At 29.5% G+C, this 23,372-nt stretch overlaps 2 protein-coding genes across 15 annotated transcripts in view; both read right to left on the bottom strand.

Moving 5' to 3' along the window:
• LOC114121075 (maternal protein pumilio) overlaps positions 1–23,372 on the bottom strand; it is a 102,098-nt gene that overhangs the window by 40,315 nt on the left and 38,411 nt on the right. The gene's annotated exons all lie outside the window — the stretch shown is intronic.
• On the bottom strand, positions 712–20,350 carry LOC114121060 (uncharacterized). Its single transcript, XM_050197873.1, is given in 2 exon segments — positions 712–6,904; positions 12,887–20,350. Coding segments are annotated over 2 exon segments (387 nt in total). The 5' UTR covers positions 13,185–20,350; the 3' UTR covers positions 712–6,815.

Raw genomic sequence — 23,372 nt, 5'->3', positions numbered from 1 at the left:
ATAAAAATATTCACACCCGCGGAAGTTCGTTTATCTTATACACCCAAAAACAATTGCAGGATTTCAATTTGAACAAACCTAAATCATTATTATATAATCATAAAAATGTTGTTATTTATAATGGATAAACATACATACACATAATTATATCATTTGCAATTAAATAGATCGATTTTAATTTGAAGGTAAATAAGTTATTTAAAAACAGAAATAATATTTTTATAAAAACTGATTGAATAAAATAATCATTTTCATTAACTAATTGAAAATAACTTTTAAATTTTAACAAAATATAACTTTCAGAGTTAAATTAAAAGTTTTAAATTAATTAAAAATTGTTTTCCTAAACTTAAATATAGTATAAGCAAATTTAGTATAGTTCAGAATCTGTATAGTTTGCAATAATAATAAATAATAAATAATAATAATAAAAATAATAAATTTAATTACTAAAAACCAATAGTTTGTAAATTCCACAAATAACTAATAATAGAAAATAATATAGTTAAAAATTCTCAATATCATTTCAAAGTTCTAACTAAATAAAGTATTTAAATATTTAATTGAAAAATATTGCCATAAAAATATATAACTACTATTTCAATAATCTTTATAACACAATGCATTGTTTTTAAAATTTATGTAAATTTATATGGATGATTTTAAAAACTAAAATATTATAATTTTTGTAAACTCACACAAATACGCTGGTTAAAAAGTAAGCTAGGTATAGTTGTTTTTTATATACACCAATTACTGTTTAATTAATGGAATTTAATAATTGTATGTATTCCAATTCATTATACTATTAATGATAAACATAGCAGTCTAATGGTTATATATATAATAATAACATAATACAAAAATTAAAACATTACATTATATATTATATTCCCGTATTTTATAGATCATATACTTAACAAAGTATTTTATTTAGCAAATAAATCAATATTTTTCAATTTAATTTTATCATACAGACTAAACGTAGACTACTTCAAATTGATTACGTCCGTGATAAAACAAAGTCCTAAAGACTAGACACATAATACAATATTCGTCTAAAAGTTGTGCGCCTGTCTCTCTATACTGGGAGAATAACGTTAATAGTTCTACACTACTACGCTCTCACCAAGTACACATACCACAAAATTGCTTTTGAAAAGCAACTACCTCCAGTCCTCTACCATTTTCGACTGTATTTTACTGTATAAAACAACAAGCACCCCAATGCAAACAAAACCACAACGGCTCGGGTTCAAGTTATTATTAAAATGTCATTATGTCACTGACTTCTAAATACAAGACATAGTAGGGTGTTTGACAAAAAGCAATAAAAAAAAAAATTAGACATCTGATAATCTTTGCTAATATGTAATGTAATGCATTAATCCGTAGTACAAAATAAAAAAAGGTAAATATGTTTTACAATAAATATTAATAAACATTTATTAAGTCCACATACAGCTACTTTTTCTATATTATATTTATTATATGTAATATGAATAATGAAATGAAATACACTCCAAATAATACACCAAAGTGTACAGAGTAAAATAAATACAGAAACGCAGAATATTTTAGATAATATGATAAAGTAAAAGTATAAATGTACTTTTTAATCAACAAAACACTATAAAAATATCAATATGATACATCACGAAAATTTTATGAATATATATTGATATTGATAATATATTGATAGATATATTTATATCAGCATGATACATACATATTGCTTAACATAATAAATGACAACGTAATTAATATTAATCATAAATATTTCACGAGATAATTAAGATTTATAACTTTGTAACTAAAAAAGTTCTGTTTAATGAACTAAAATATAGTATTTACTATACATAATATATATGTCGTTATTCTAACCTAACTGTATCTATAACGTAATACCCCCAATGTAGTAGTAATCTTTGAATAATTTTCAATAGAAATAGATTAAACACTATTATTTATATAAAAAAAAAATAATAAACTTTCTATTAACGTGAAAAATTCGTACGCTAATCAAAATAAAATACACATTCCAAATCGTATAAGTAGACTATCTATAGATACTACGAAAGTAAAGTCGTTAAAACACAATTTATACAGAATAAATAACTATAGACAACTAAAATATTATTTTACAATAAATATAACAGAATGAAGGTTACTATAAAGAATAATCATAATACCATAGATAGACACATGTGTCAACAAAAGAACTGATAAAAAAAAATGATGCATCAGCGTACATCCATGATAATGACTTGAAATGGGAAACCATTATCACTAAATATACAATATTAAACATATCCTGTCAGATAAAAATGGAATGTTCGTATCATTTTTATATATAAATCTGTAAAAACGGTCTTAATATACTTGGCATTTTATTATAAATTAAAAAAAATTAACTTCAACCTTTGGATTTAACAATATAAATAGCATATTAATGTGTTCTTAATTTGTTTATAAACTTAAACAAACAATAATTGTTTAAATAATTATTATTTTATTAACCATGAATATCCTTTTCGTATTTTGCCTAATTAATTTTTTACGTACAAAAATAGCGAAATTAGAAACCAACATTTTGTGAAATTTTCAAATGTTAACTGTTATTGTATAAAACACTGAAATTTGACAATATTTTTAGTCTTGAGAGGATAAAAACAGAGTGTGTGTGTGCGTATGTGTGTGTGTGTACAAATATCTCGAGGAATATCGATTACTTCTTAAGAAAGGTTTTCTTTCAGTTTCTATTGTGTTAACGAGATGAGAAGGAAAGACATTTAAAAAAATAACATTGATTTTTAACTATACTAAAGAAAACTTCGCTTTCTCTAATAGCATAGTCATCTTCTAGCAACTTATATTTTTATGTGTATTTTATATACTATTGTAATTGGTTCATTTTCCTTTAATTTAACTTTGGACGTCTATAAAACTGCAGATTACGAGATGGTAACAATTGACAATCATTGAACTTTTCTTATAACTGATAGTTCGTCGAACTCAAGATACGTTTAAAAAAATCTAGTAGAATACATACACATCGAAAATAGAACGAATCGTATTTCCGGCAACGTTGTATGCACGGACACGGAGTTCAGTGGCCGTCCGGTTCACAACGAATCTCTCGCGAAACCGGTTCCTAATAAAAAAAAAAAAAATAACGGATCTTGCAATTTTTATTTCTCTCCGTTTATCTCGTTCAATGTTCCATTAATTAAGATCTGCCATCAGCCAACAATTACCCAGTAATGCTCATGACTGGAACATTTATAATGATTGGAGGAAGAAGAATACTAATACACACAGACTGTACAGTAATGAATGAGATAATAATAAAAATATAAAATATCCTTTTGTTACGATATCCAAAGTAAATTTAAGATTATAAATGTGTTAAACCTGTTCAAGCCAAATTTACCATGTCCAAGTCTACAACATTTCAAATCTAACTATATAATGCTTAATTATATCTATAACTGAGCGTGAACTGAGTTGGCTTATAGGTGAATAATAATAAAAACCACGAAAAAACATTACTTTACATCATCATTCACTACGCCACCACACAGATTATAGTAATCTCTAATTACATAAATTTAATATATTTGCCACACATTTTTTATTAAAAATTAATATGATAAAACTGTATTTATTTTTATTTTTTTTAATATACTCTACAGATTCTACACGCATAGTATTCTATATGAATACTACGAGTATGAAGACATGGTAACAAATAATTCTTCAACCTTCATTCCTTAAATGATAAAACTAAACAACATTGAGTTTAAAAAGTATAATAAATATAATATAATACCAACTATTCCTTCGTCTTGAATATTTAGAACACTTATAATAAATATACATTATTTGAATAGCTATTAACTAGATTCAAAATTAATCCTAGAACGTTAGCATGAGTAATTATTATTTTACATTAAATACGATTAATAACTATGAACACATTCAATGATATTTTTATAATGACTCAACACAGAGGAGCAATTATTTTTAAGGATTATCAGCTGACCCTTATAATTAGTTATTAATGTTAGAACACTTATAACTTATAATGAATGGATAACAAATAGATAATTTAAATCATTGTCTTATTTAATATATACACAATCAATTTAATATATTGATACAATTATGATTTTTTGTATGTACCATAATTTTGTTACCTAGTTTAAAACATTTAAGTAAATAAATATAAATCTATGAACGCCAGGAACTGTACAATATAATATGCATTTTCTGAGATCTTAAAATATAATTGGTAAACCGAATTATTTATTCTCTATAATAATAGGTGTGCTTGAATTTTTAAATACTATTCTATCATTATATCGCAGAATACTATATTACATACAATTAAGATTTATGAAATAATTACTAAAATTAGTATCTTATAGGCACTTCAATGATATAAAGAAACATATATTCAAATACCTATATATGCATAATATATATTCATCAACTGTAGCAAACTGTTTAATATGCTAAATTCATATTAATTTATTATTACACTGTTATTTATGATTATCTTATAAATATATTACAATTATAAACGAGCTTGTTCATTTTGATTGAGTTCATCGATTTGATATTTTTAAATTCAACACAATAGTACTAAAATAATTGGATATAGTTGGTAAATAAAGGAACGGGGGTTTGAGATAAGAATTAATATTATGTATTTGTTGTGAATAAATTTGACGTAGAATATTGAAATGAAAGTATCGTATTCGATTTAATAGAATATTTATTATGATATAATAATTCACGATGACTTTTTTCTTTTTCTTTTTAGCTAGTTATTTACACATAAAATATATACATTATTATAACTCCGTATATTTTTTCTCGATATTCTCTTTAAATCGTAAAAAGGGATCCTTTCTAAATACGAAACGCATTACTTCATACTTCTAAAGTTCTAACGGTGAGCGGAAACGTTTATCTATATCCGGCAGCATCGTTTTGCCAACAGACGCACGAATGTTCATCCGGCAACGTAAACCCCCCAATCACACCCTTTGTTGCATGTGTCGAGACATACAACATCTTTTGCACGAATAATTTAATCCCTCCCCGCAATATTACCATGGCAAAGGATATGCCCAGCGACACTGAGGGGCAGCTAGCCCCATTAGCATTATTATTGAACGATGTTCGTTGTTATAATTTTTCGATTAAGCTTGAAATATATTGTCCCGTGCACTTGCGTGCGTCGAATCTCTGTATGACAAAATACCTTTTAATTTCCTGTACCTAATGTGAGAGTGGTTACACACTATTGATGACTAGCTCAATATAATTATATTACCAGAACACACAATGCTATTATTTCATGTATAAATATGCTTCAAATATTATAAGTGTAAATATAACCTATAACTATATGTATGAATTATATTATATTTAATTTTGGTGAACAAGATAAGGGAAAAAACAACACGATAATGACTATATCACTCTTTAAATATGGTTCTCATAAAAAATGTTGTAAAACAAAGATGACAAAGATATAGAGAACCTGCTGTGTATGTTCATAAAAATCCTAGTATTTACTACACTCCCTTATTTATTAAACATTTTTAAAACAGGAAACTGCGAATTATAGTTATAATTATATTATAATTGTAAGACAACCCGTTTTGATTTAATCAACAATACACCATTATGATGTATAAACGTTGCATAACAAGAGTATGGCACTTGAAAACTTTTCGCAGGGGAGACAAATAAAAATGTTGAAATTTGAAGATGATTTATAAAATAATCGACAGCCATTAATGCGATTATAAGCCTCGAGAGGAATAGTTAAGTGCTTTAGCTCAAAGTTATATAAAATGAACATAATCCGATCAAAACCCGGCAGTGTTAACCTTTTGCTCTTTTGATAGAATTTTTGTGGATTTTTCTTTGACCGCTGAAGCGCTAAGCATATCATCCGACAACACCTTTACGTATCAATAGAGAAAATATTGGGAAAATAAAATGATATTGAACTCTGGATCGCAACAGAATCTAGCAATTTATTTCTTAGATACTACAACTTAATAAAATACGCGAGCCTTGTAATAAATAAATGTACGATATCATAGAAATCATTAATTTATTTATTTCAGTTAGTTTTTCATTGAAATGTGCTTTAATATTTCAAATAGATGCAAAACGACACGTATTTATCTAAGACGTACATGACAATATACTACTCGATTACAAAGTAAATATCCATTATTATAAATAATTTATAGATAATAATATATTGTAAGTATCGTATGTTTTAATCCAAAAGAATATTTAATATTTCGATGCAAAAAATAGCCATCAATATTAAATATACTTTTAATAAAATATATTTTTATTTATTTGACCTAATTATAATTTTAAGGTTTTATTTTATTTGGATTTCAACAGCATTCTAAATGCATTGACAACAAAACTATTACAGCCGGGAGTTGAGCCTTCTATGATTCAGATTTACACTTAGCCCCATGTACGATTAACAGCACAAATCGAATTATTGCCTGGGTGACCTCTTCCCACTTGAATTACCACAATGGTATCACTGCTGGAGATTTAATTACATTTTTCTATAGGCTAGGGAAGAGGAGAAGCACAATCAACACACACACACACACACACACACACGCATATACATAATAATTTTCAACCCTTCCCATAGATACATAATTGGTTTGGTAAGTAATTTTAATTAGTTCCGGACATCGCATTGAAGTAAATTAAGTTTTGAAACAGGTAAACCATATTAAAATTCTTTTATGTACCTATTAGATAGTTGAGATTTTACCATAAATTTTAAAATTACTTACAACAAAAGTACTTTATAAGCTTTGATTTATAAACGAGCATCACTCACCTGAAAAATAAAATAAAATACACATTAATAAATAGAACATCGAAAAAAAATAGTTAATATAAGTATGTTAAGTTATAGAATATAAAGTTAGCAATAAAAATACAATTTTTATTGGCTCTTAATTAAATGGATAATTTGTAATTGCAACACGAACTCATTGTTTAAGCACGTTATAATATATTAATTCCATGGGGCATAAAAATAACACTGTATCGTGATGTTTAAAATATGTTGTTTGTCAAAAGTATTCAAAACATGTAATAAAATAAACGATAATTTGCATTGAATAAAAATAAATACATGGATCAAATAATTTATTCTAGTTACCACAAGCAATTATATACATATCACAATTTCATATTGCAAGTAAAATTAATATCTTGTGAATTATAATCAGGAAAGGTTAAAAAAAAATATATTTATCAAAAATTAAACAACTTGATTTCAAGTGTAATTAAAATATACATTTTTGAAGCCCGTCATTATTTTTGTAGATAAAAACTCTTTTAATTTATTTTATAATTGGAGGATTTTTAAATGACATTAAGCCGGCCAACTTATACTGTGGTCTCAAAATTACTGGAACGTCTTAAATATTATATGGTGTTGGAATTTTATTAACTTTTAGTTCTAACTCTGGGCGTTGTTCGTTTAATATAGATTTATATATAGTTATTTTTAAGCAAGTGAATTATGAAAATTGAACATACGCTATTTAAATAATAAAGGAAAGGCTTTTCCACTAAATCTAATAAGGTGAAAGTTAAGGCGATCGATTTTCTATCATGGGGAGTTTTCCTTCTCTTGGTGCATGACATTCAATTTGATTCGCGTCATTATGCATTAGATATATATAATGTAAAAAAAATAAATTATCTACACAACATATTATATTTTGTTATTGTGCGATTACACAAAAACATTTAATTTAGACCCTGTTTTACTTAGTCCAGACAAAAATAAACACTTATAAAGTAAAAAAAAATGTTGTATCCAATATCAAAGAGAAAAACAAGTAACATAAAATAAAACGATTATAATATTTAGAACCAAATAATATAATGTATTACATTTATTGATTAGAAAGTCATATGCAGATCACGGCCAAAATAATTACTAAGAAACAAATTAATAACTAGTGTCAAATTATAGATAAGCAAGACCAATGAATAGTAATTTTAATATTCAAAACGTGTGTCCATTAGTAACAATTAATTAGTTTAGAACAGACTGATACACAATTTATGTACAATTAAATCTTCAGAAGCTTAAAACCGCCTACAAAATATTTACTAGTACTAACATGGCATTGAAATTAGAAATTTTAGTAAAATGGAAGTAAAAACAATTACAACAATTTAGTATACAACCAATATATTATAATACGCAGTATTTTTAATTTTTTTATCAACATATTACCAGCATACTTTTTTATTATTAAATTTGTAATTTGGAAATTAATAATTAGTTTTGCATAACATTTTTAATACGACTAGGACGCGATGATTAAGAATTTTGTCAGTAATCGGAAATTGTAAAATGATTGGATCAACGAAAAACACGAAATGCGAGTCACTTTATTTCTTAATAAAATTGTTGAAATAGCATAAAATAAACATTTTCATCAAAACAATACATATATAATAACAACCGTCACATTTACAGTTTATACAACCTTTTTTTTTTTTTTTTTTGTTAACTGATATCTGAAATAATAAAAAACTGATCATCATCAAAGGCAAAACAATAATAATAACACTCTGATGATTTAAACAAATAGAGATACGATTTAAATCGATACTATCATTTTTTTTTTTTATATACCCTGAGAACTGTATCCCTTTTTATTTACTTTAATATATAAAATGCTTTACTAGGTATCTAATCTACCTACGCACATAAATAATGGTAGCAATAGAAGGGAATTCGAATGCAATACATCAAGATAATGCTTGTCCAGAAAGAAATCTACTTTCCACGAAAATCGTATACTTTTGTCCGTTGATCGGCATACACATTTCTTAGGATACTGAGAAGACATTCGTTACAAGTATGTATCAAAAGTTGCGAAAAGGGTAAAAAACATGAAGTTTTTAAAAATAAACTGGTAAATAACAATGAATGATAAAAAATAATTTCTAATTATACATATAAAAAAATCTTAAAAACGTCAACCTATATTGAGTTTATCTCCTTTATTGAAACTCCTCTGCACTTTATTCAATACGAAAACGCTGCTGTTTACTTTTAGTGAATTCGTACATTTCCAACCTTCATTGTTTTTAAATTAAGAAATCTCATTATAAATAAATTAAAAAATAAAATACAATTCACACTAACGTATTTCTTTTATTCTTTCATAATTCATTTTAAACGACTGATTTTTTTATAATTAATATTCCCGAGTGCCAAGTTTTAAGGGTTTAAATGAAAACTTTTTATTTATCACCTACACCTACTATAGTTTAGTCATCTAGCCCACTCTATTTAATTTAATAATACTTCTAACTACTTATCAGAAAAAAATATTTATATTTTAAATAGTTAAATGTACCACACGTAAAATAGTTACCTAAATGTATTCACGGTTCTAGAAAATACCTCACTGAAGTTCAAGAAATTAATGATCGAATAAACTAAAAGATGTTATAACTAATGATCGTATGACGATACCTTTCTCTACAGAGGAAGTTTTAAAATTAATCGCCATTGTTTTAATATTGTGAAAAAGTAAGGGAGGCACCTTGAGTTTTCAGGACTTTTTGTTCCATGCTTTTAAAGAAAGTTAATTTCGTTAAATTTGCGGTTAAAAAACGTATGGCACTTAAATTTCCCCGGATGCCTTTTTGAGTCATGAAAACAATTTTTCATTACTTTCATTTTTTAAATTTAAATACAAACAATAATAATAAAACTATTTGAAGTAAATTTTTCAGTGGGTAACAATAATAAAATACAGTTAATATACCTACTAGGAATTAAGACAAAATAAATATATATTTATAGGTATAAATAATTATATTTTCTTTGACATGTTAAAATATGATAATACATATTTAGTCATTTGGTCATTTTAATTAACACAATTAACTCAAAATATTTTATTCAAATAAAACTATTTCGACTTATTAGTTTAACTCACAATGATAAGGAATAATAGAAATTGATTTTCTTTCGATTAATACAAGGAAATATCTCTGAACATCTATATAATTATATCTTTAATTAAACAACATAATGCGATAAATTAATGGCCAAGACTTGAAGTTAAATTACACTTAACAGTACCTAATTATTACTCATATTTTATATGAAAACGTATTTTTACTATTTTTTAGCACATATAATAAAGGCAAGAGGAAAAATACACGTTGGAACTATAATAACAATAAGAAATATTATAAGACACACTGATCTCTACATTTGTACAGACAATTCGTTATGACATACGAGTTTGGGTCAATACTGATGAGGGTAACCATAATTCGGCTTGGAAAATATCGTTTGACCATCAATCTCTGAGATCCCTCTTTTTTTCTACACCACAAGCGTTCTGCAAAGGAATTTCATTATTATACGATGTCATAAATACGAAGAGATGGAAAATGAGAGGAATTATGATGTATAAATATAAAATACTGAAGACTGCAAGGAAGAAGAAATGGTATATATATAGGTATAATTTTCTTGCATAAACGATTTTTACTAAACAATAAGTCCTTAGTGTATATTTAGTATAAACCTTTTCGAAATCAACAATTACGCATAATACTTACTATAGTATGTATTATTACATATGTATAGTATTAATACGCTACACTAACAGACAAAACCACGATAGGTGTATTTACTTTGTATATAAATGATAATGTAACTCGTAAAATTAAAATAATGAAAAAATAAGAATTGTACGCTATTTTTTGTGTTCATTAAAAAATTATGAATACTATCAAATTTCGGCCAATTTATATATAATATATATATATATTCTAGTTTGTCCACAGATTCTATATCTGTACAGTCTGGCAAAATAAAAATAATAGGCTAGAAACGTGTAGCACACAAAAACAATTTGCTGATAAGCATTGGTTTCGAGAGCCATGTCCCCAATTTGAAAGATTTGTTTTGTTCTTTGCAGTATTGATTAAAATACACCAATTGTTCGAATACTACGTGTCCTCGGGCATATAATTGTATCAAAAGATGACCAATCAGCGTCGAACTTGGCGAACGTAACAATTTCACCCGCCGTATTGTCACAATCTAACGGCTTTCATACCGTTTATAAATAATAATATATACTTCCAACATCTGATATCAAGAACGAGTTTTTAATAAAGTTAATTAGGTTTTAAAAAAAAACTATATATTAAATTCCGTTGCTTAAGTAAAATTTATTTTAACGTAGGTAACTACTACGTATATCAAAATTAAATTAAACTGATAAGATCTTTTGAAATGCACAACACATAAGTATATATACACACATAAATGTTCATTTAACTTTTAAGAACATTATTAATAAGCATTTGTGTTTAAATATAATATGTTATAATTGACTTTGTGGTTTGTATTATTAATGACATTAAAAAATTTTGCTTTAGCCTATGTTATATGTTTATAAAAGGAATAACTGCTTGCATGCATCTTAGTGACAACCCGGAAATTATTCCGGTAAACTTGGGAAAATTTTGTGTCAAAAATTAGAAAAAAACCGCTTTATGGGGTCGTCACGCTCTGGTTGTAAAGAAAAACGCATTATTGTTAGCGTTGGGTAGTTTTACCATCGTAGTGTCAATAGCCTCTTAAAAAACCTAATGTTTCTAGGGTTTTTCGCACAAACGAACAAAAATCAATCTGTACACGGTCTACTTGTATCGGTTTCGCACGAATAATGCGTTTTCGATAATAAAACTGATCGAGAATGAACCTTGAAAACTCAACGACCTGTATCCAGAGGTCTATGACTTTTAGAGCAATTGCTAAAATTTGGGTACCACTCCACCAATTCACTTTAAAGGTATTACATTTTGAATTTAAATAATGCATTTAAATAGCAATAGTCATGATCGCATAAAGTTTGTTAAATGTACATAGAGAACATAATATATATACTACAGGTATAAATATATACCAATATATATATATTTATATTTTAAGAGCCACGCGTGTAATATATTTATACGGTTATAAAAAATAAAACAGATTTATGGATGGGGTCTAGCGAGATTTGAGAAACGGTATACACATTTTCTTTTTTGAAATCGTAATATATTTCGTTGTAGTCTCTGAGGACGAACATAGTTATTATTTCCCATTACAAAATAATTCATTTTTTTCGGGCCAAGTTAACCGGCTTAAATCGCATACGCGCGGTGTTCAACAAAAACACGTCGCCGCAAAACACCGGTATGGCCACGGTGCACCCCACCACCGAGGTGCATGTGCTTAGAAAACCGTTTGACTTCCCTACTCTTTTTTTTTAATGTCGAGTACATCACGTAGGTATAGTCGGACGTGTGAAAACGACATGGTATATTATTCATCCATATCAGCAAAAGAGTGAGAAGATGATGGCTAATGGACCAGAGAAAACGTTTTTGTCGAGGCGAATAGAGATAAAAATTTGTATAATACATAACCACGATATAGTGGTGGTGGACATTGCATGTAGATAAAATATATTTTACGTAAATAAAATAATATATTATATATATATATGTTTTATACATAATTTAATATATGATACATGGTATGCAATTTTCATGGTTTTTTGCCAAAAGAAAATATTATTTATTTTTCTCATAGACGTGATCCAAGAAAGAATGTAGAACTACTATATCGGGAAAATCGTGGGGACAGATTTTTCTATGTTATCGCGATAAAACGAAAAAAAAAATCCCAAGACATCTACAATTGTGTTGTGCTTATGTTATGAATGGTGTGTGGACAAGACAGGTATACAAGATTCACGTCGGGCACATACCATGGCCTCTTTGATCTGCTTGACGCCGATCGGGTTGAACCACTGGTGCATGTTGATGAACCGTTTGGGCACCATTTTCAAATGGTGCCTTTGACCGGCCGCGGCCGCGGCCGCCGCAGCGGTCGTGGGTATCGGGTACGTGGCAGACAGACAACCACCGACGGACGATTGGTGGTGTTGCGGCGCCACGGCACCGGTCGTGTCCACGGTTAACGGGGTGGTGGCCGCGGCATCCTGCACCAGACCGACGCCGGTGGCCAGAGGATCCGGCATCGGGTTTTCCAGTACCACCATGGCGTCGACGATGGAATATTGGCGGTCGACAGATGGTCAAGTGCCGCTAATTGCACCGCCGAATTTCGACCATGATGGTACCAACAAGCGTATGATAAAAATTAAATTTTAAATTTTAAATCGTGGTATTGTACAAAAACGTCGCGAAAAATATTTTTTTACGAAAAATAAAAAAAAAAGTTTTTATAAAATTCATAAAATATAAATGCAGACACGACAACCGCCCGGATTGATATTGAAATGACGAATACGGTCCGAACACGGTCGACGACGGTGTCCGTATAATAAGACTGTCGCACCAACACTGATGCGTGTGCGTGCGCGCGGATAGAAGCGACGGCAGCGGCCGCGTGTGCGTTTCGCCGCGCGCGCGTCGTCGTCGACGGACACAATATAGGAAGGCAGGCGGCGCGGCGGCGGCAACGGCGTTCGCGCTAGGTGGGAAGAAGCGCCCGCACATCACCCGCGAGGAAAATGAGGCGGCGCATGCGCGCACCGCCACGGCCGGGTCGACGTCCAATCGCAACCGGCCATACGGATTCCCGTCGCAGTCGTCGGACGATCGCGCTAGGAAATTCCCACTGTTTTGTGAAACAACCCATGGATAAGCGTCCGACGGACGTTGGGATGTCTACCATGTATATTGTATAATAATAATTATGATGATAGTAAAAATAATAATAATAATAATAATAATAATACAAAACACAGTTGAATGGTACGGTAAAAATTAAATCCTAAGGCTCGTTCAGGCTTACGTAGGTTTTAAACATTTTAAATACATGGCACATAATACTCAGTTGGTTTAGTTTTAGATTCAAACATTACACGAAGAGACAATCGGATGTCCGAAAAAAATTACGCATTACGTTAATAGGTATTATAAATAATTACTTAATTTGTCCCCCTGACTGGTACGCTGCAACGATGACGAGTATGTACGTTTAAACATGACAGCGGAATAAAAATATTACTCTGTATTGTACGCGACGTGTATAGAACGTATTTCATGCTATGTGAATATGCAAATGTGTGAAAAATAACAACACGCCACTGACTACAACTGCTGTTCATCACCGATCACAGTGAAGGGTTTTTATTCACAATTAACAGTTACTTTAGAATGCAAAATTTATAACAATATTCAAATTAAAAACCTCGTAATTGTATACGTATTAAATTCTCAATACAAAGAAAAATTAAAAACGACGATATTGTATATAATTAATAATAACTGATGCACACTCATCATTGAAATATATGCATAAATAATACTATACTTTATCGTTAATCTGCCACAAGATAAATCTTAATACGATGAGGTAACGACGGTAAAGCAATTAAAACAAATTTACTTTAATTATATCAAGCTATAAATGCTTTAACACAGTATATCTATCTCGAATCGTCATTAAGTGCAATTTTTAAAACGAGTCATTACACCAAGTCTTCTCAACAATATTATATGGTGAACCGTTTCTAAATAAATTACTACAATTTAATTTCATTTGAGGCATTTCTATGACATATAGATTTTCAACGAAGCTTTATTTCTCAGCTTGACTACAGTTATTATATTGTAACTTTTTATTTTTCAAAATAAATAGCTATCCATTTTACAGTGGCTCATTACTCTCCTCCAAACAGCAAGTTTTTACCTTCTAGTAATCAAATTAAATCTGGGATACCACAGTTAATATACATTTTTAAAAGCCATCGTAAAAACGTCTTGAATACACAAAAGAAACACCCAAAGCTGGTCTTAATAAGAAGACTTTAAGAGGGGTGAGTATAAAAAATAACCCCATTTAACAGCGTCCATAAAAATTTGAGATTTCACCCTCGCGTCGCTTTACAGAAAAGTTATTGGCAGATTTAATCATTTGACTCTAGTAATTAGGTTAAATTCGTGTTGCCAATGAACCTTTTTTAATTTACTTTATCCAACGGCATTATGATTTTCGAGAATACACAAAGGGCACTAAATGCACGTAGTATTTAGAATAAAAATACATAAGGGTGATTTATGCTTATAGGTTATGATAACCATCAAAAATTATTTTCTAATTCCATACGTGACAAATTAATTTTATAAATTACACGATGACAATAAATAAATTTTATCACAAGAAAAATGACTTTTATTATATTTTTGGGCTATCACATAAGCGCACTACAGTAAAGGGAATATTCGATGGAATAAATAATGTCATATTATTATGTCATAAAGGAAATTTAGTTCTTTAAAAAACAACTGAAATATTGTAAAAACATCAGATTTTTTTTTCTGTATAAAATATCAAGTTTTACAAAGTACTTACATAACAAATAATAATTAATAAAATATAACTCTTCCGGCAGTTATAGTTTTAAAATATAAATAATTTAAATTTTTAAGTAAATAATTTTGTATACTTCCCGTATATACAAAGGTATTTACTTTTAATCCACGGACGTCTTATGCAAGTAAGTGAAACAACAACCGGCGAACCTCATGAAAATTGTATAAAACACAGGAGATGACGCGCGAAGTTTTAAGAAATAAACATTACTGGAGGTACGTCGAGTTACACCACAATTACTTACACGGAAAAAATAATCAAATGGTATTCAACAAAACAGTTATTTAAATCAATGTTTTGAATCTACAACATAAATGTATTAATTGTAATACTTTTATTTATATCATTCTTATTAAACAATTTTGTCGAATTAACAAACAATTTGTTGAATTGTACTTATTACGATAAAGTAACAAAATTATTTATGTTTCTACGACTAAATGAATTGTATTATCTACTCAGAGCAATAGGTATCAGGTACAGAACGTAATTGAATAGTTTTACTAATATATTTGGTTATATTTACAGAACATTTTGTAAGTTTTACCATATTGTATATAGGTGAGAACAAAATATTTTTTAGATAGTAATTGTAAATGGTTTAATTAGAAATACCCAACACTCAGCTATATCAGTACACTTGTTTTTGTTAGATAAACGCGCGCGTGCAGTGAGCATTTATATTTTTCTAATGAGTGCAATTTACAATTTGTATACCTATGTAAACATATAGAATGAAAAAGATCATTAACGTCTGGACGTTCTATACTGGCCGCGTCACATTCAAAATACATAAGTTTATAGTACAGCGTTCGACGCCGCGTCCGGACGCTTCAAGGAAAACGTAACTTTATAAACTGCAAAATATGCTAACTATAATATTTTGAAGAAGGAAAATACTACTTTTCACTATGAAAATTGCAAATTGGTAAAAACTTAATAATATTATATTCGGTATACATATATATATATATATATGTAGGTACTACCAAAATGATCCCCCGCTTAATTTTTAATTCATATTAAATATGTTGTATTGGATATTTATTTTTTAACGTTATTTTATAGATTCAAATGAATAAAATATAATACTAAATTCACATGCACATGATAACATAAATTTATTTTTCTATCCGTAATCCATACGCTTGTTATAGAGTATTAGTCTGTACATAATATTCAAATTCCATATAATCAGTTTTTACTCAATTTCTTTAAATTAATTTATTACAGAAAACCGACGCAAGTCTATATTATTGCGTTTAAAGTGAGCGAACTCATCTGTTCGTAATGAAATGAGATATTAATTAATAGATTTTTCTTTTTATATTTTTTTATTCTTTTATATAGAGTACTTGAGGTCAACGGTTCGAAGGAAATATCACTTATCAGTCATCCGTGCGAAAAGCACTCTGAGCGTTATGTCCCGGAACAACAACAAAATGTATTTTGTCTACAACCCATCTCTCCCCCCTCTCTCCGCCAAAACCACTACAGACAACATTATAATCGCATCACGGACACACTTCCGAATAAAAGAACAAAGTATAGACACAATCGAACCAACAACAAACGGACATCAATATATATTATTATTAAATATATAGTATGCTTGAGCATTACATGTAGCAGAGGTATCGTTTTCTCCAGAACGTGTGCCGTTGTCAACAAGGAACGATTTCGGAGAAAGATATATCGAAATGGATTTCATACATGCAACGATAATAGTTTTTTAGTCATCCACGCGAAATAAAATATGAAAAAAATCCAAAACTCTATACAAAATTTGCGTACACAAACACCGGGAAAGTACACATATCCAATATCCAATACCCATATCCGGCGTAAATATCTTTAAATATTCTATCTCGTGAGACTTATGGCAAAGTAAATATAGACGACCGATGGCAGCGAATATTGTGCACGGTCGGTGTTTGTGTACCGGTACCGCCCGCGTGCACGAATTGCCAATGCTTTTGAACGTTTTTCTCTCGACGCAGCCATCCACCCACCGACCCGCTAGCCTAAGCTGCTGCTGCTGCTGCTACTTCTACTACTACTACAACTACAAAGTCGTCAGTCACGAACAACGTGATATTCTTCAATACGCATATACATAATAATATAATATGATATCCACTCGAAATAGATCAGTCAAGTATAAAGGTAAGTCAGAAGCGCGTAGCAGCACACATCGTCGTCTCGGTGTACGGCCGTCCTGTCGTTCCTCATTTCGACGTTTTCCCAGTATGCGAGGAAAAATACGCGACGAGTTTTCAACGCAAGAGATGAATCGTTGCGTCACGAGGTCGAGGGAACAAAATTTATAGCAATGCGACGTGGCGACGAGCAGCGCGGGGAAAGCCAAACCGGGAAGGGCAGTAAACAACACTGGCGACGGAGGTGCGTCACGCATACGTATGCAAAGCACATTAATGTCAGTGAATTATGGCAGGGTCAAGTCACGTGGACGATGATGACGATCCAACACTGTGTGATTTTCCATGTAGATAGTTTTTAAACAAAAATTAATGACCGGTAGTAATAATTTTAATTTTTTTTTCGTTTCGTTTTCGTTTTTTTTTTTTGTGACGAGTAATGTGCTTCATGAGTTACAGAACTACCGGACAACCGCAAAAGAATATATAATACGAGCCGCGTTTGGATAGTTTGATATCAAAAAATATATTATGCATCGTTGTCAAATTCAGTATATAACAAAATAAAATTAATGGATACATGGAAAATGTTTATAAAAATATGCTTGCACTCAGCTTAGAAAATCTTTTATATCATTAAACTTTATTTTTTAAATTACTATTTATCAAAACGAATGTCTATTCCTTGAAACAATAATAAGAAAACGATTACACATGCATTGAAAAACAATGGGTACACGGATAAATTATAACCCGATTAAAAAGCATACATACTTGTAATGGTAAAATGCGTGCAATCAGTATCAGATTCGGAACCTTTGAATCATATATATCTACATATAGTAGCTCATTATTAGTCATACATAAGCCTATAATTCATTAACTGCAGTATTGAATCAAGTTTTCAAGGAAAAATATCATAATACAAAACTATTATTATTATCAACATGAGATTATGATAAAGCCAACTGACTAATTAATATTAAAAAGTTTATAAAATTAAGACATTGTGATTTTCTTTTAGTCCAATATCATAATACAGGCTAAAATAATTAAATACATTTATCATACATAAACGCACAAATCAATACTGTTTCAAAATTAAGCGGTTATTAGACAATTTGTTTTACCAGGGAATTTCTCCCCTCATCTCGAATTCCTTACACATACTCAAAGTGGTTAGGTGGTATACACACCCAAACACTACAATCTACTCATTTAACTATGTAAACAAATAAACAAGAAGAAATACGTCGAATATTATGCAGGATTGCAACAATTATAATGAAGTGTCCATGAGACCTAAAAACCAAATCTAGTCTAAACACAGAACTCTTTCTCAAATAGTGTTTTGTGGTACAACATGCTGGCAGATCAAAGGGAAATAGATAAACTACCAACTTACCAATCTCAAGCCAAAAATGTATATAAATACGAGAACCTATATACGTTTTCAATGTACATGCAATATAGAATGTATGGCATAGCAATGTAGGTATGCGGTGTACGTATGTACTATATATGTATATATATAATTATAAATTTTCCACTACGCGCAACCCTGAACGTCTTTGACATATCTCATAACTATTTCATTTTTAGCGGAAAAAAAGGGTCTTTTGTTACTGTTTTTTCTTTTTTTATTATTATTATTTTGATAAGCAAACAATGAAAAAAATCGTCACGGCCGCAAAGAACACGCACGCGAGCTTAGAACACGTTCGCACGACTAACAGGTAACGGGAATTCTTGCATCTACATAAGCATTACGCTGCACAGAGGCGACGGTAGGCACTTATATTATGTAGGTACAACGTATATTGTATACATAGTCCGAATAATCGTCTAGCAGTATAGTGTACACAATAATATAATCCATATTGTTATAAATGTATAATAAATATAATAACGGAATGATAAAACTCAAGCGTACGCATGAAACCGGTACATCGATTGAGAAACTATAAATGCGTCACAATATAAAAAAATAGAGATCCCGTGGCTCAATTAACATGAAAAAACAACTTTTTAGAAAATTGATACACTCGTGGAATATATAGAATATTGCAATAATGTAGCTTTAGTAATGACATTAACCAAATGAAATCGAATATGACGTTAAAACACCCAATGCCGTGTAGCGGGAAAGACGAGTATGATGTATAATAATGATATGTAAATAATAAACTTATCAGGATTCTCAAAGGAAAAAACACGCGTGCTTTGGATCCGTGTTATTTTTTGGCTTCGATTTTTAATTATGAGTATTTGAATTCAGCCAAACCCTGAAGATTTTATTTTCTCTCGTAAATTGTCCATTGTAAGCCCTATGAAAATAATATGACCACAAATGTAAATTGATTAGTCGATACATATTGTAACAACTGCATCAACTGTGTACCTATGTCCGACATACAACACAATAAAATACAAATAAAGTCCGTTGACGGATACAGTTGTTATTTTATGAAATCTATGAAATCAGAATAAACACTTTTATTTGAACCATGTACACCGAACAAAATTTATATGTATAACATTTAAATTTGTACATTGCAGTAACACAATTCAGTAATTTTCTTTTTAAAAAACATTAATTTATGTTAATTAACAAATATACAATCAAGTTCTAGAGTATACCATCTAAATTAATTAAATAACTGCTAATAAAAATGATACATCGACAATAAACTATTAAATATATAACCATATGGTTTTAATAATAATTTGTAATTTAAGTAATTAATTTAAAAATTGTACAATAGTAACAAAAATACTATAAAAACATCGTTTTTAATAATTATGTTGGGTGTACTGTGGATTCAAAAAGAAATTATTTATGTATTTTAATATATAATATATTTCTCGGAGGTATGTAATTTTAAATAAACATTTATAGAAAAGTTAATTTTAAAATAAGTTTTAATTAGTAAGTACACAATTGAAATTGTTTACTTGTAACTTTCAGATATAATTTAGACCATAAGATAATATTAATGAAAAAGTATTATTATTTCCATCAAGCTGGTAACAACTAGCATGAGAGTATTTTAATGTTTGATTGAAAACAAATTTTAATTAGGTACTAACAATAAAACAATTTACATTTTCGACACGGTAATCAACTTGTGATAAACTTATACATAATACACACATTTTATCAATAAATTAAGTAGTAAATATACTAAGATAATTTTTACAATTTGAATATTGTCCTAGCAAAATTAAATTTTTTTAAAAATAGAATTTAAATTTACAACCAGCGGTTAATGAGTATAAAATAAAAAAAAATTATAAAATGTTTTAAGCTAATTACATAACATAACTACAATAAATTCGAACAAAAATTCATTCAAAATATATTAATTATAGATGTAAATATAATACCTAAACACTGTGTAGATAAAAAAGCAAATAAACACAAGAGATGCAATATTATATATTTAACATTCCTCTGGAAATGTTTATTGTTTATTAAGCAAAAATTATAGAATTTAAAAAAAAAAAGAACGAAAAAAGTATTTATACTCTTTTAAACCGAAGAAAATTATTTACTGTCGATTTTAGTGACAAAAAAAACAATAATTTCGAAAGCGTAAAACACCAAGATTAAGAAAATCGGCGAATCCGATCGAAACGCGGTAACCACTAGTTTTCACCGGGCGCATTTGCAATTGAAAAAAGCAATTTCTCACGCTCACTATGCGTGATCTGCCGATGGCGGGGGCGGTGCAATTCAAAGTGACAAATAAATCTTTCTTACAACAGCTAGACATATATACTCTTGTTCTTTATTACATTTTAAAACAAAAACTTTAATCTTAACACTCATTAATATAATGCATGCTTATAATATACTATGCCTAAAATGTACATCATATTTAACACAAACTTTGTATTGGCATATAAAACAAGAATTTAACAATATCAATTAAACTAATACCCAAAATCCTATTGTTACCAATATATAATAAAACGGGTTATACTATCGTGCAGTATAATGTAAATTCGTTTTTCAATTATATACATCTATGCAAAACCTATAATGTCGACACCGTTGCGGTTTCTCACTTAAACTTAACCCCCTCCCCCCACACAAAACACTCCTGCCACGACGAGTACTATACAGTCCGAAAACGCTGCAATTACACCCGAAAGATCGCTGCGTCACGGTTGCCCGACTAAAACATCGCGTACGGGTCGACAACCTCCACAATATATAATAATATAGTCGAACGGCGGCGATGTTCTTCGCCACGGCCGCCGTGGGTCGTTGACGCGCGTGCTTCTCACACACACGCACATTACAACAACGAAACCCATGAACAACGATTATTATTACTTATTTTTAATATTATTTTTTGCGTAAAATGATGACCAAAAAAATAATAATATAAGTACAAGACAAGCACACTACAAATTTCAATCTTTTCTTATTATAAATGGGGTAAGGGCGAGAAACATACTATACAAATATGTAGTGTAAAAAAAAATATTGTAATTTAAAAAAAAAAAATTTGAAATAGATCTTCCCCAAAACCAATACCTCATTTTTTCGTACACGTGCTCGTAGTTAACGATAAACCTCGGGGGGCATATTGTTTGAGGGCGATGATAGTAGCAGTTTGTACGCGATATCCCCAAGACTATAGTTCGCAAATAAAACAAAAGCAAAAAATCAAGCGTTTTGCAGTTTCCTTAATAACGACCCGGTTGCTACTGCCGCCGTAGTATAAAACCGGTCAGTGATCGCCAGCGGCCAATAAACATAACGGGTCAAAGGAAATTTTCAATCCTCTAGTGGGTCACTCGGAATCTCGTAAAAAAAAGACCAACAGCCTCTACAGCTGATGTTTATAACACAACAAACGTGTCACGATGGTCTCGTAACGACATTACAAGCCAAAAGACGTTAAGGGTGATTTCGCTATTTTACATGTACCTATTATAATAATATATTATGTACATGCTTGTAAATAATATACATTTTTTTCTTTAGCAATAACGTAAATTTTTTGGCACATGAATACTAAATGCTCGAAAATAACGTTCTCAAATATTACAAAGTTTGACATTTCACTAAAAAAAACTACTCAACTCGTTTGCGTTCAAGTCTGAACCGTGAAAAACAGACAATTCTAATTACATTTAACACAAACTTCTACGTTAAATAGAAAATTAATTTGAAATAATACCATACTTTTAAAAATGTTATATTACCTACTATTTTTGACACGCAAATACAATTCAAAAACATTTTGCACGTTATGTACCTATCATGCAATGATTCAGTAAATGTTTAGAAATGCTTTACTAACACCTAAAACTATGAAATCATCACTCAAAAAAAAAAACTGGAGAACACAGAGAAACGATATATAAATTACATTATTATGATATCATGTCACGTAATCGTTTTCGATGTTTTGAGCTATCAGTTGACAGTAGCATATAGATTACACTTGATTTAAAATTGCGAAAATATAAGACAATTTAATAAAAAACTACACAACAAAATTTTAATAAACTAAACGTAAACATATACCAACATAAATCAGTCATCGTGTCTAATTGCAGAAACAACACGTCAAATCCAGCATTTTTCATTAGCTTTAATGATTTTTATATGAACAAGCATCGTAATTACAAGCGATACACATGATTCGAAGAAAGTGGTGAATGAGGGG

This window comes from Aphis gossypii, chromosome 1 (genome assembly GCF_020184175.1).
Source record: "Aphis gossypii isolate Hap1 chromosome 1, ASM2018417v2, whole genome shotgun sequence".
Classification (NCBI taxonomy): domain Eukaryota; kingdom Metazoa; phylum Arthropoda; class Insecta; order Hemiptera; family Aphididae; genus Aphis; species Aphis gossypii.
This window is presented reverse-complemented; position numbering and strand designations above follow the sequence as displayed.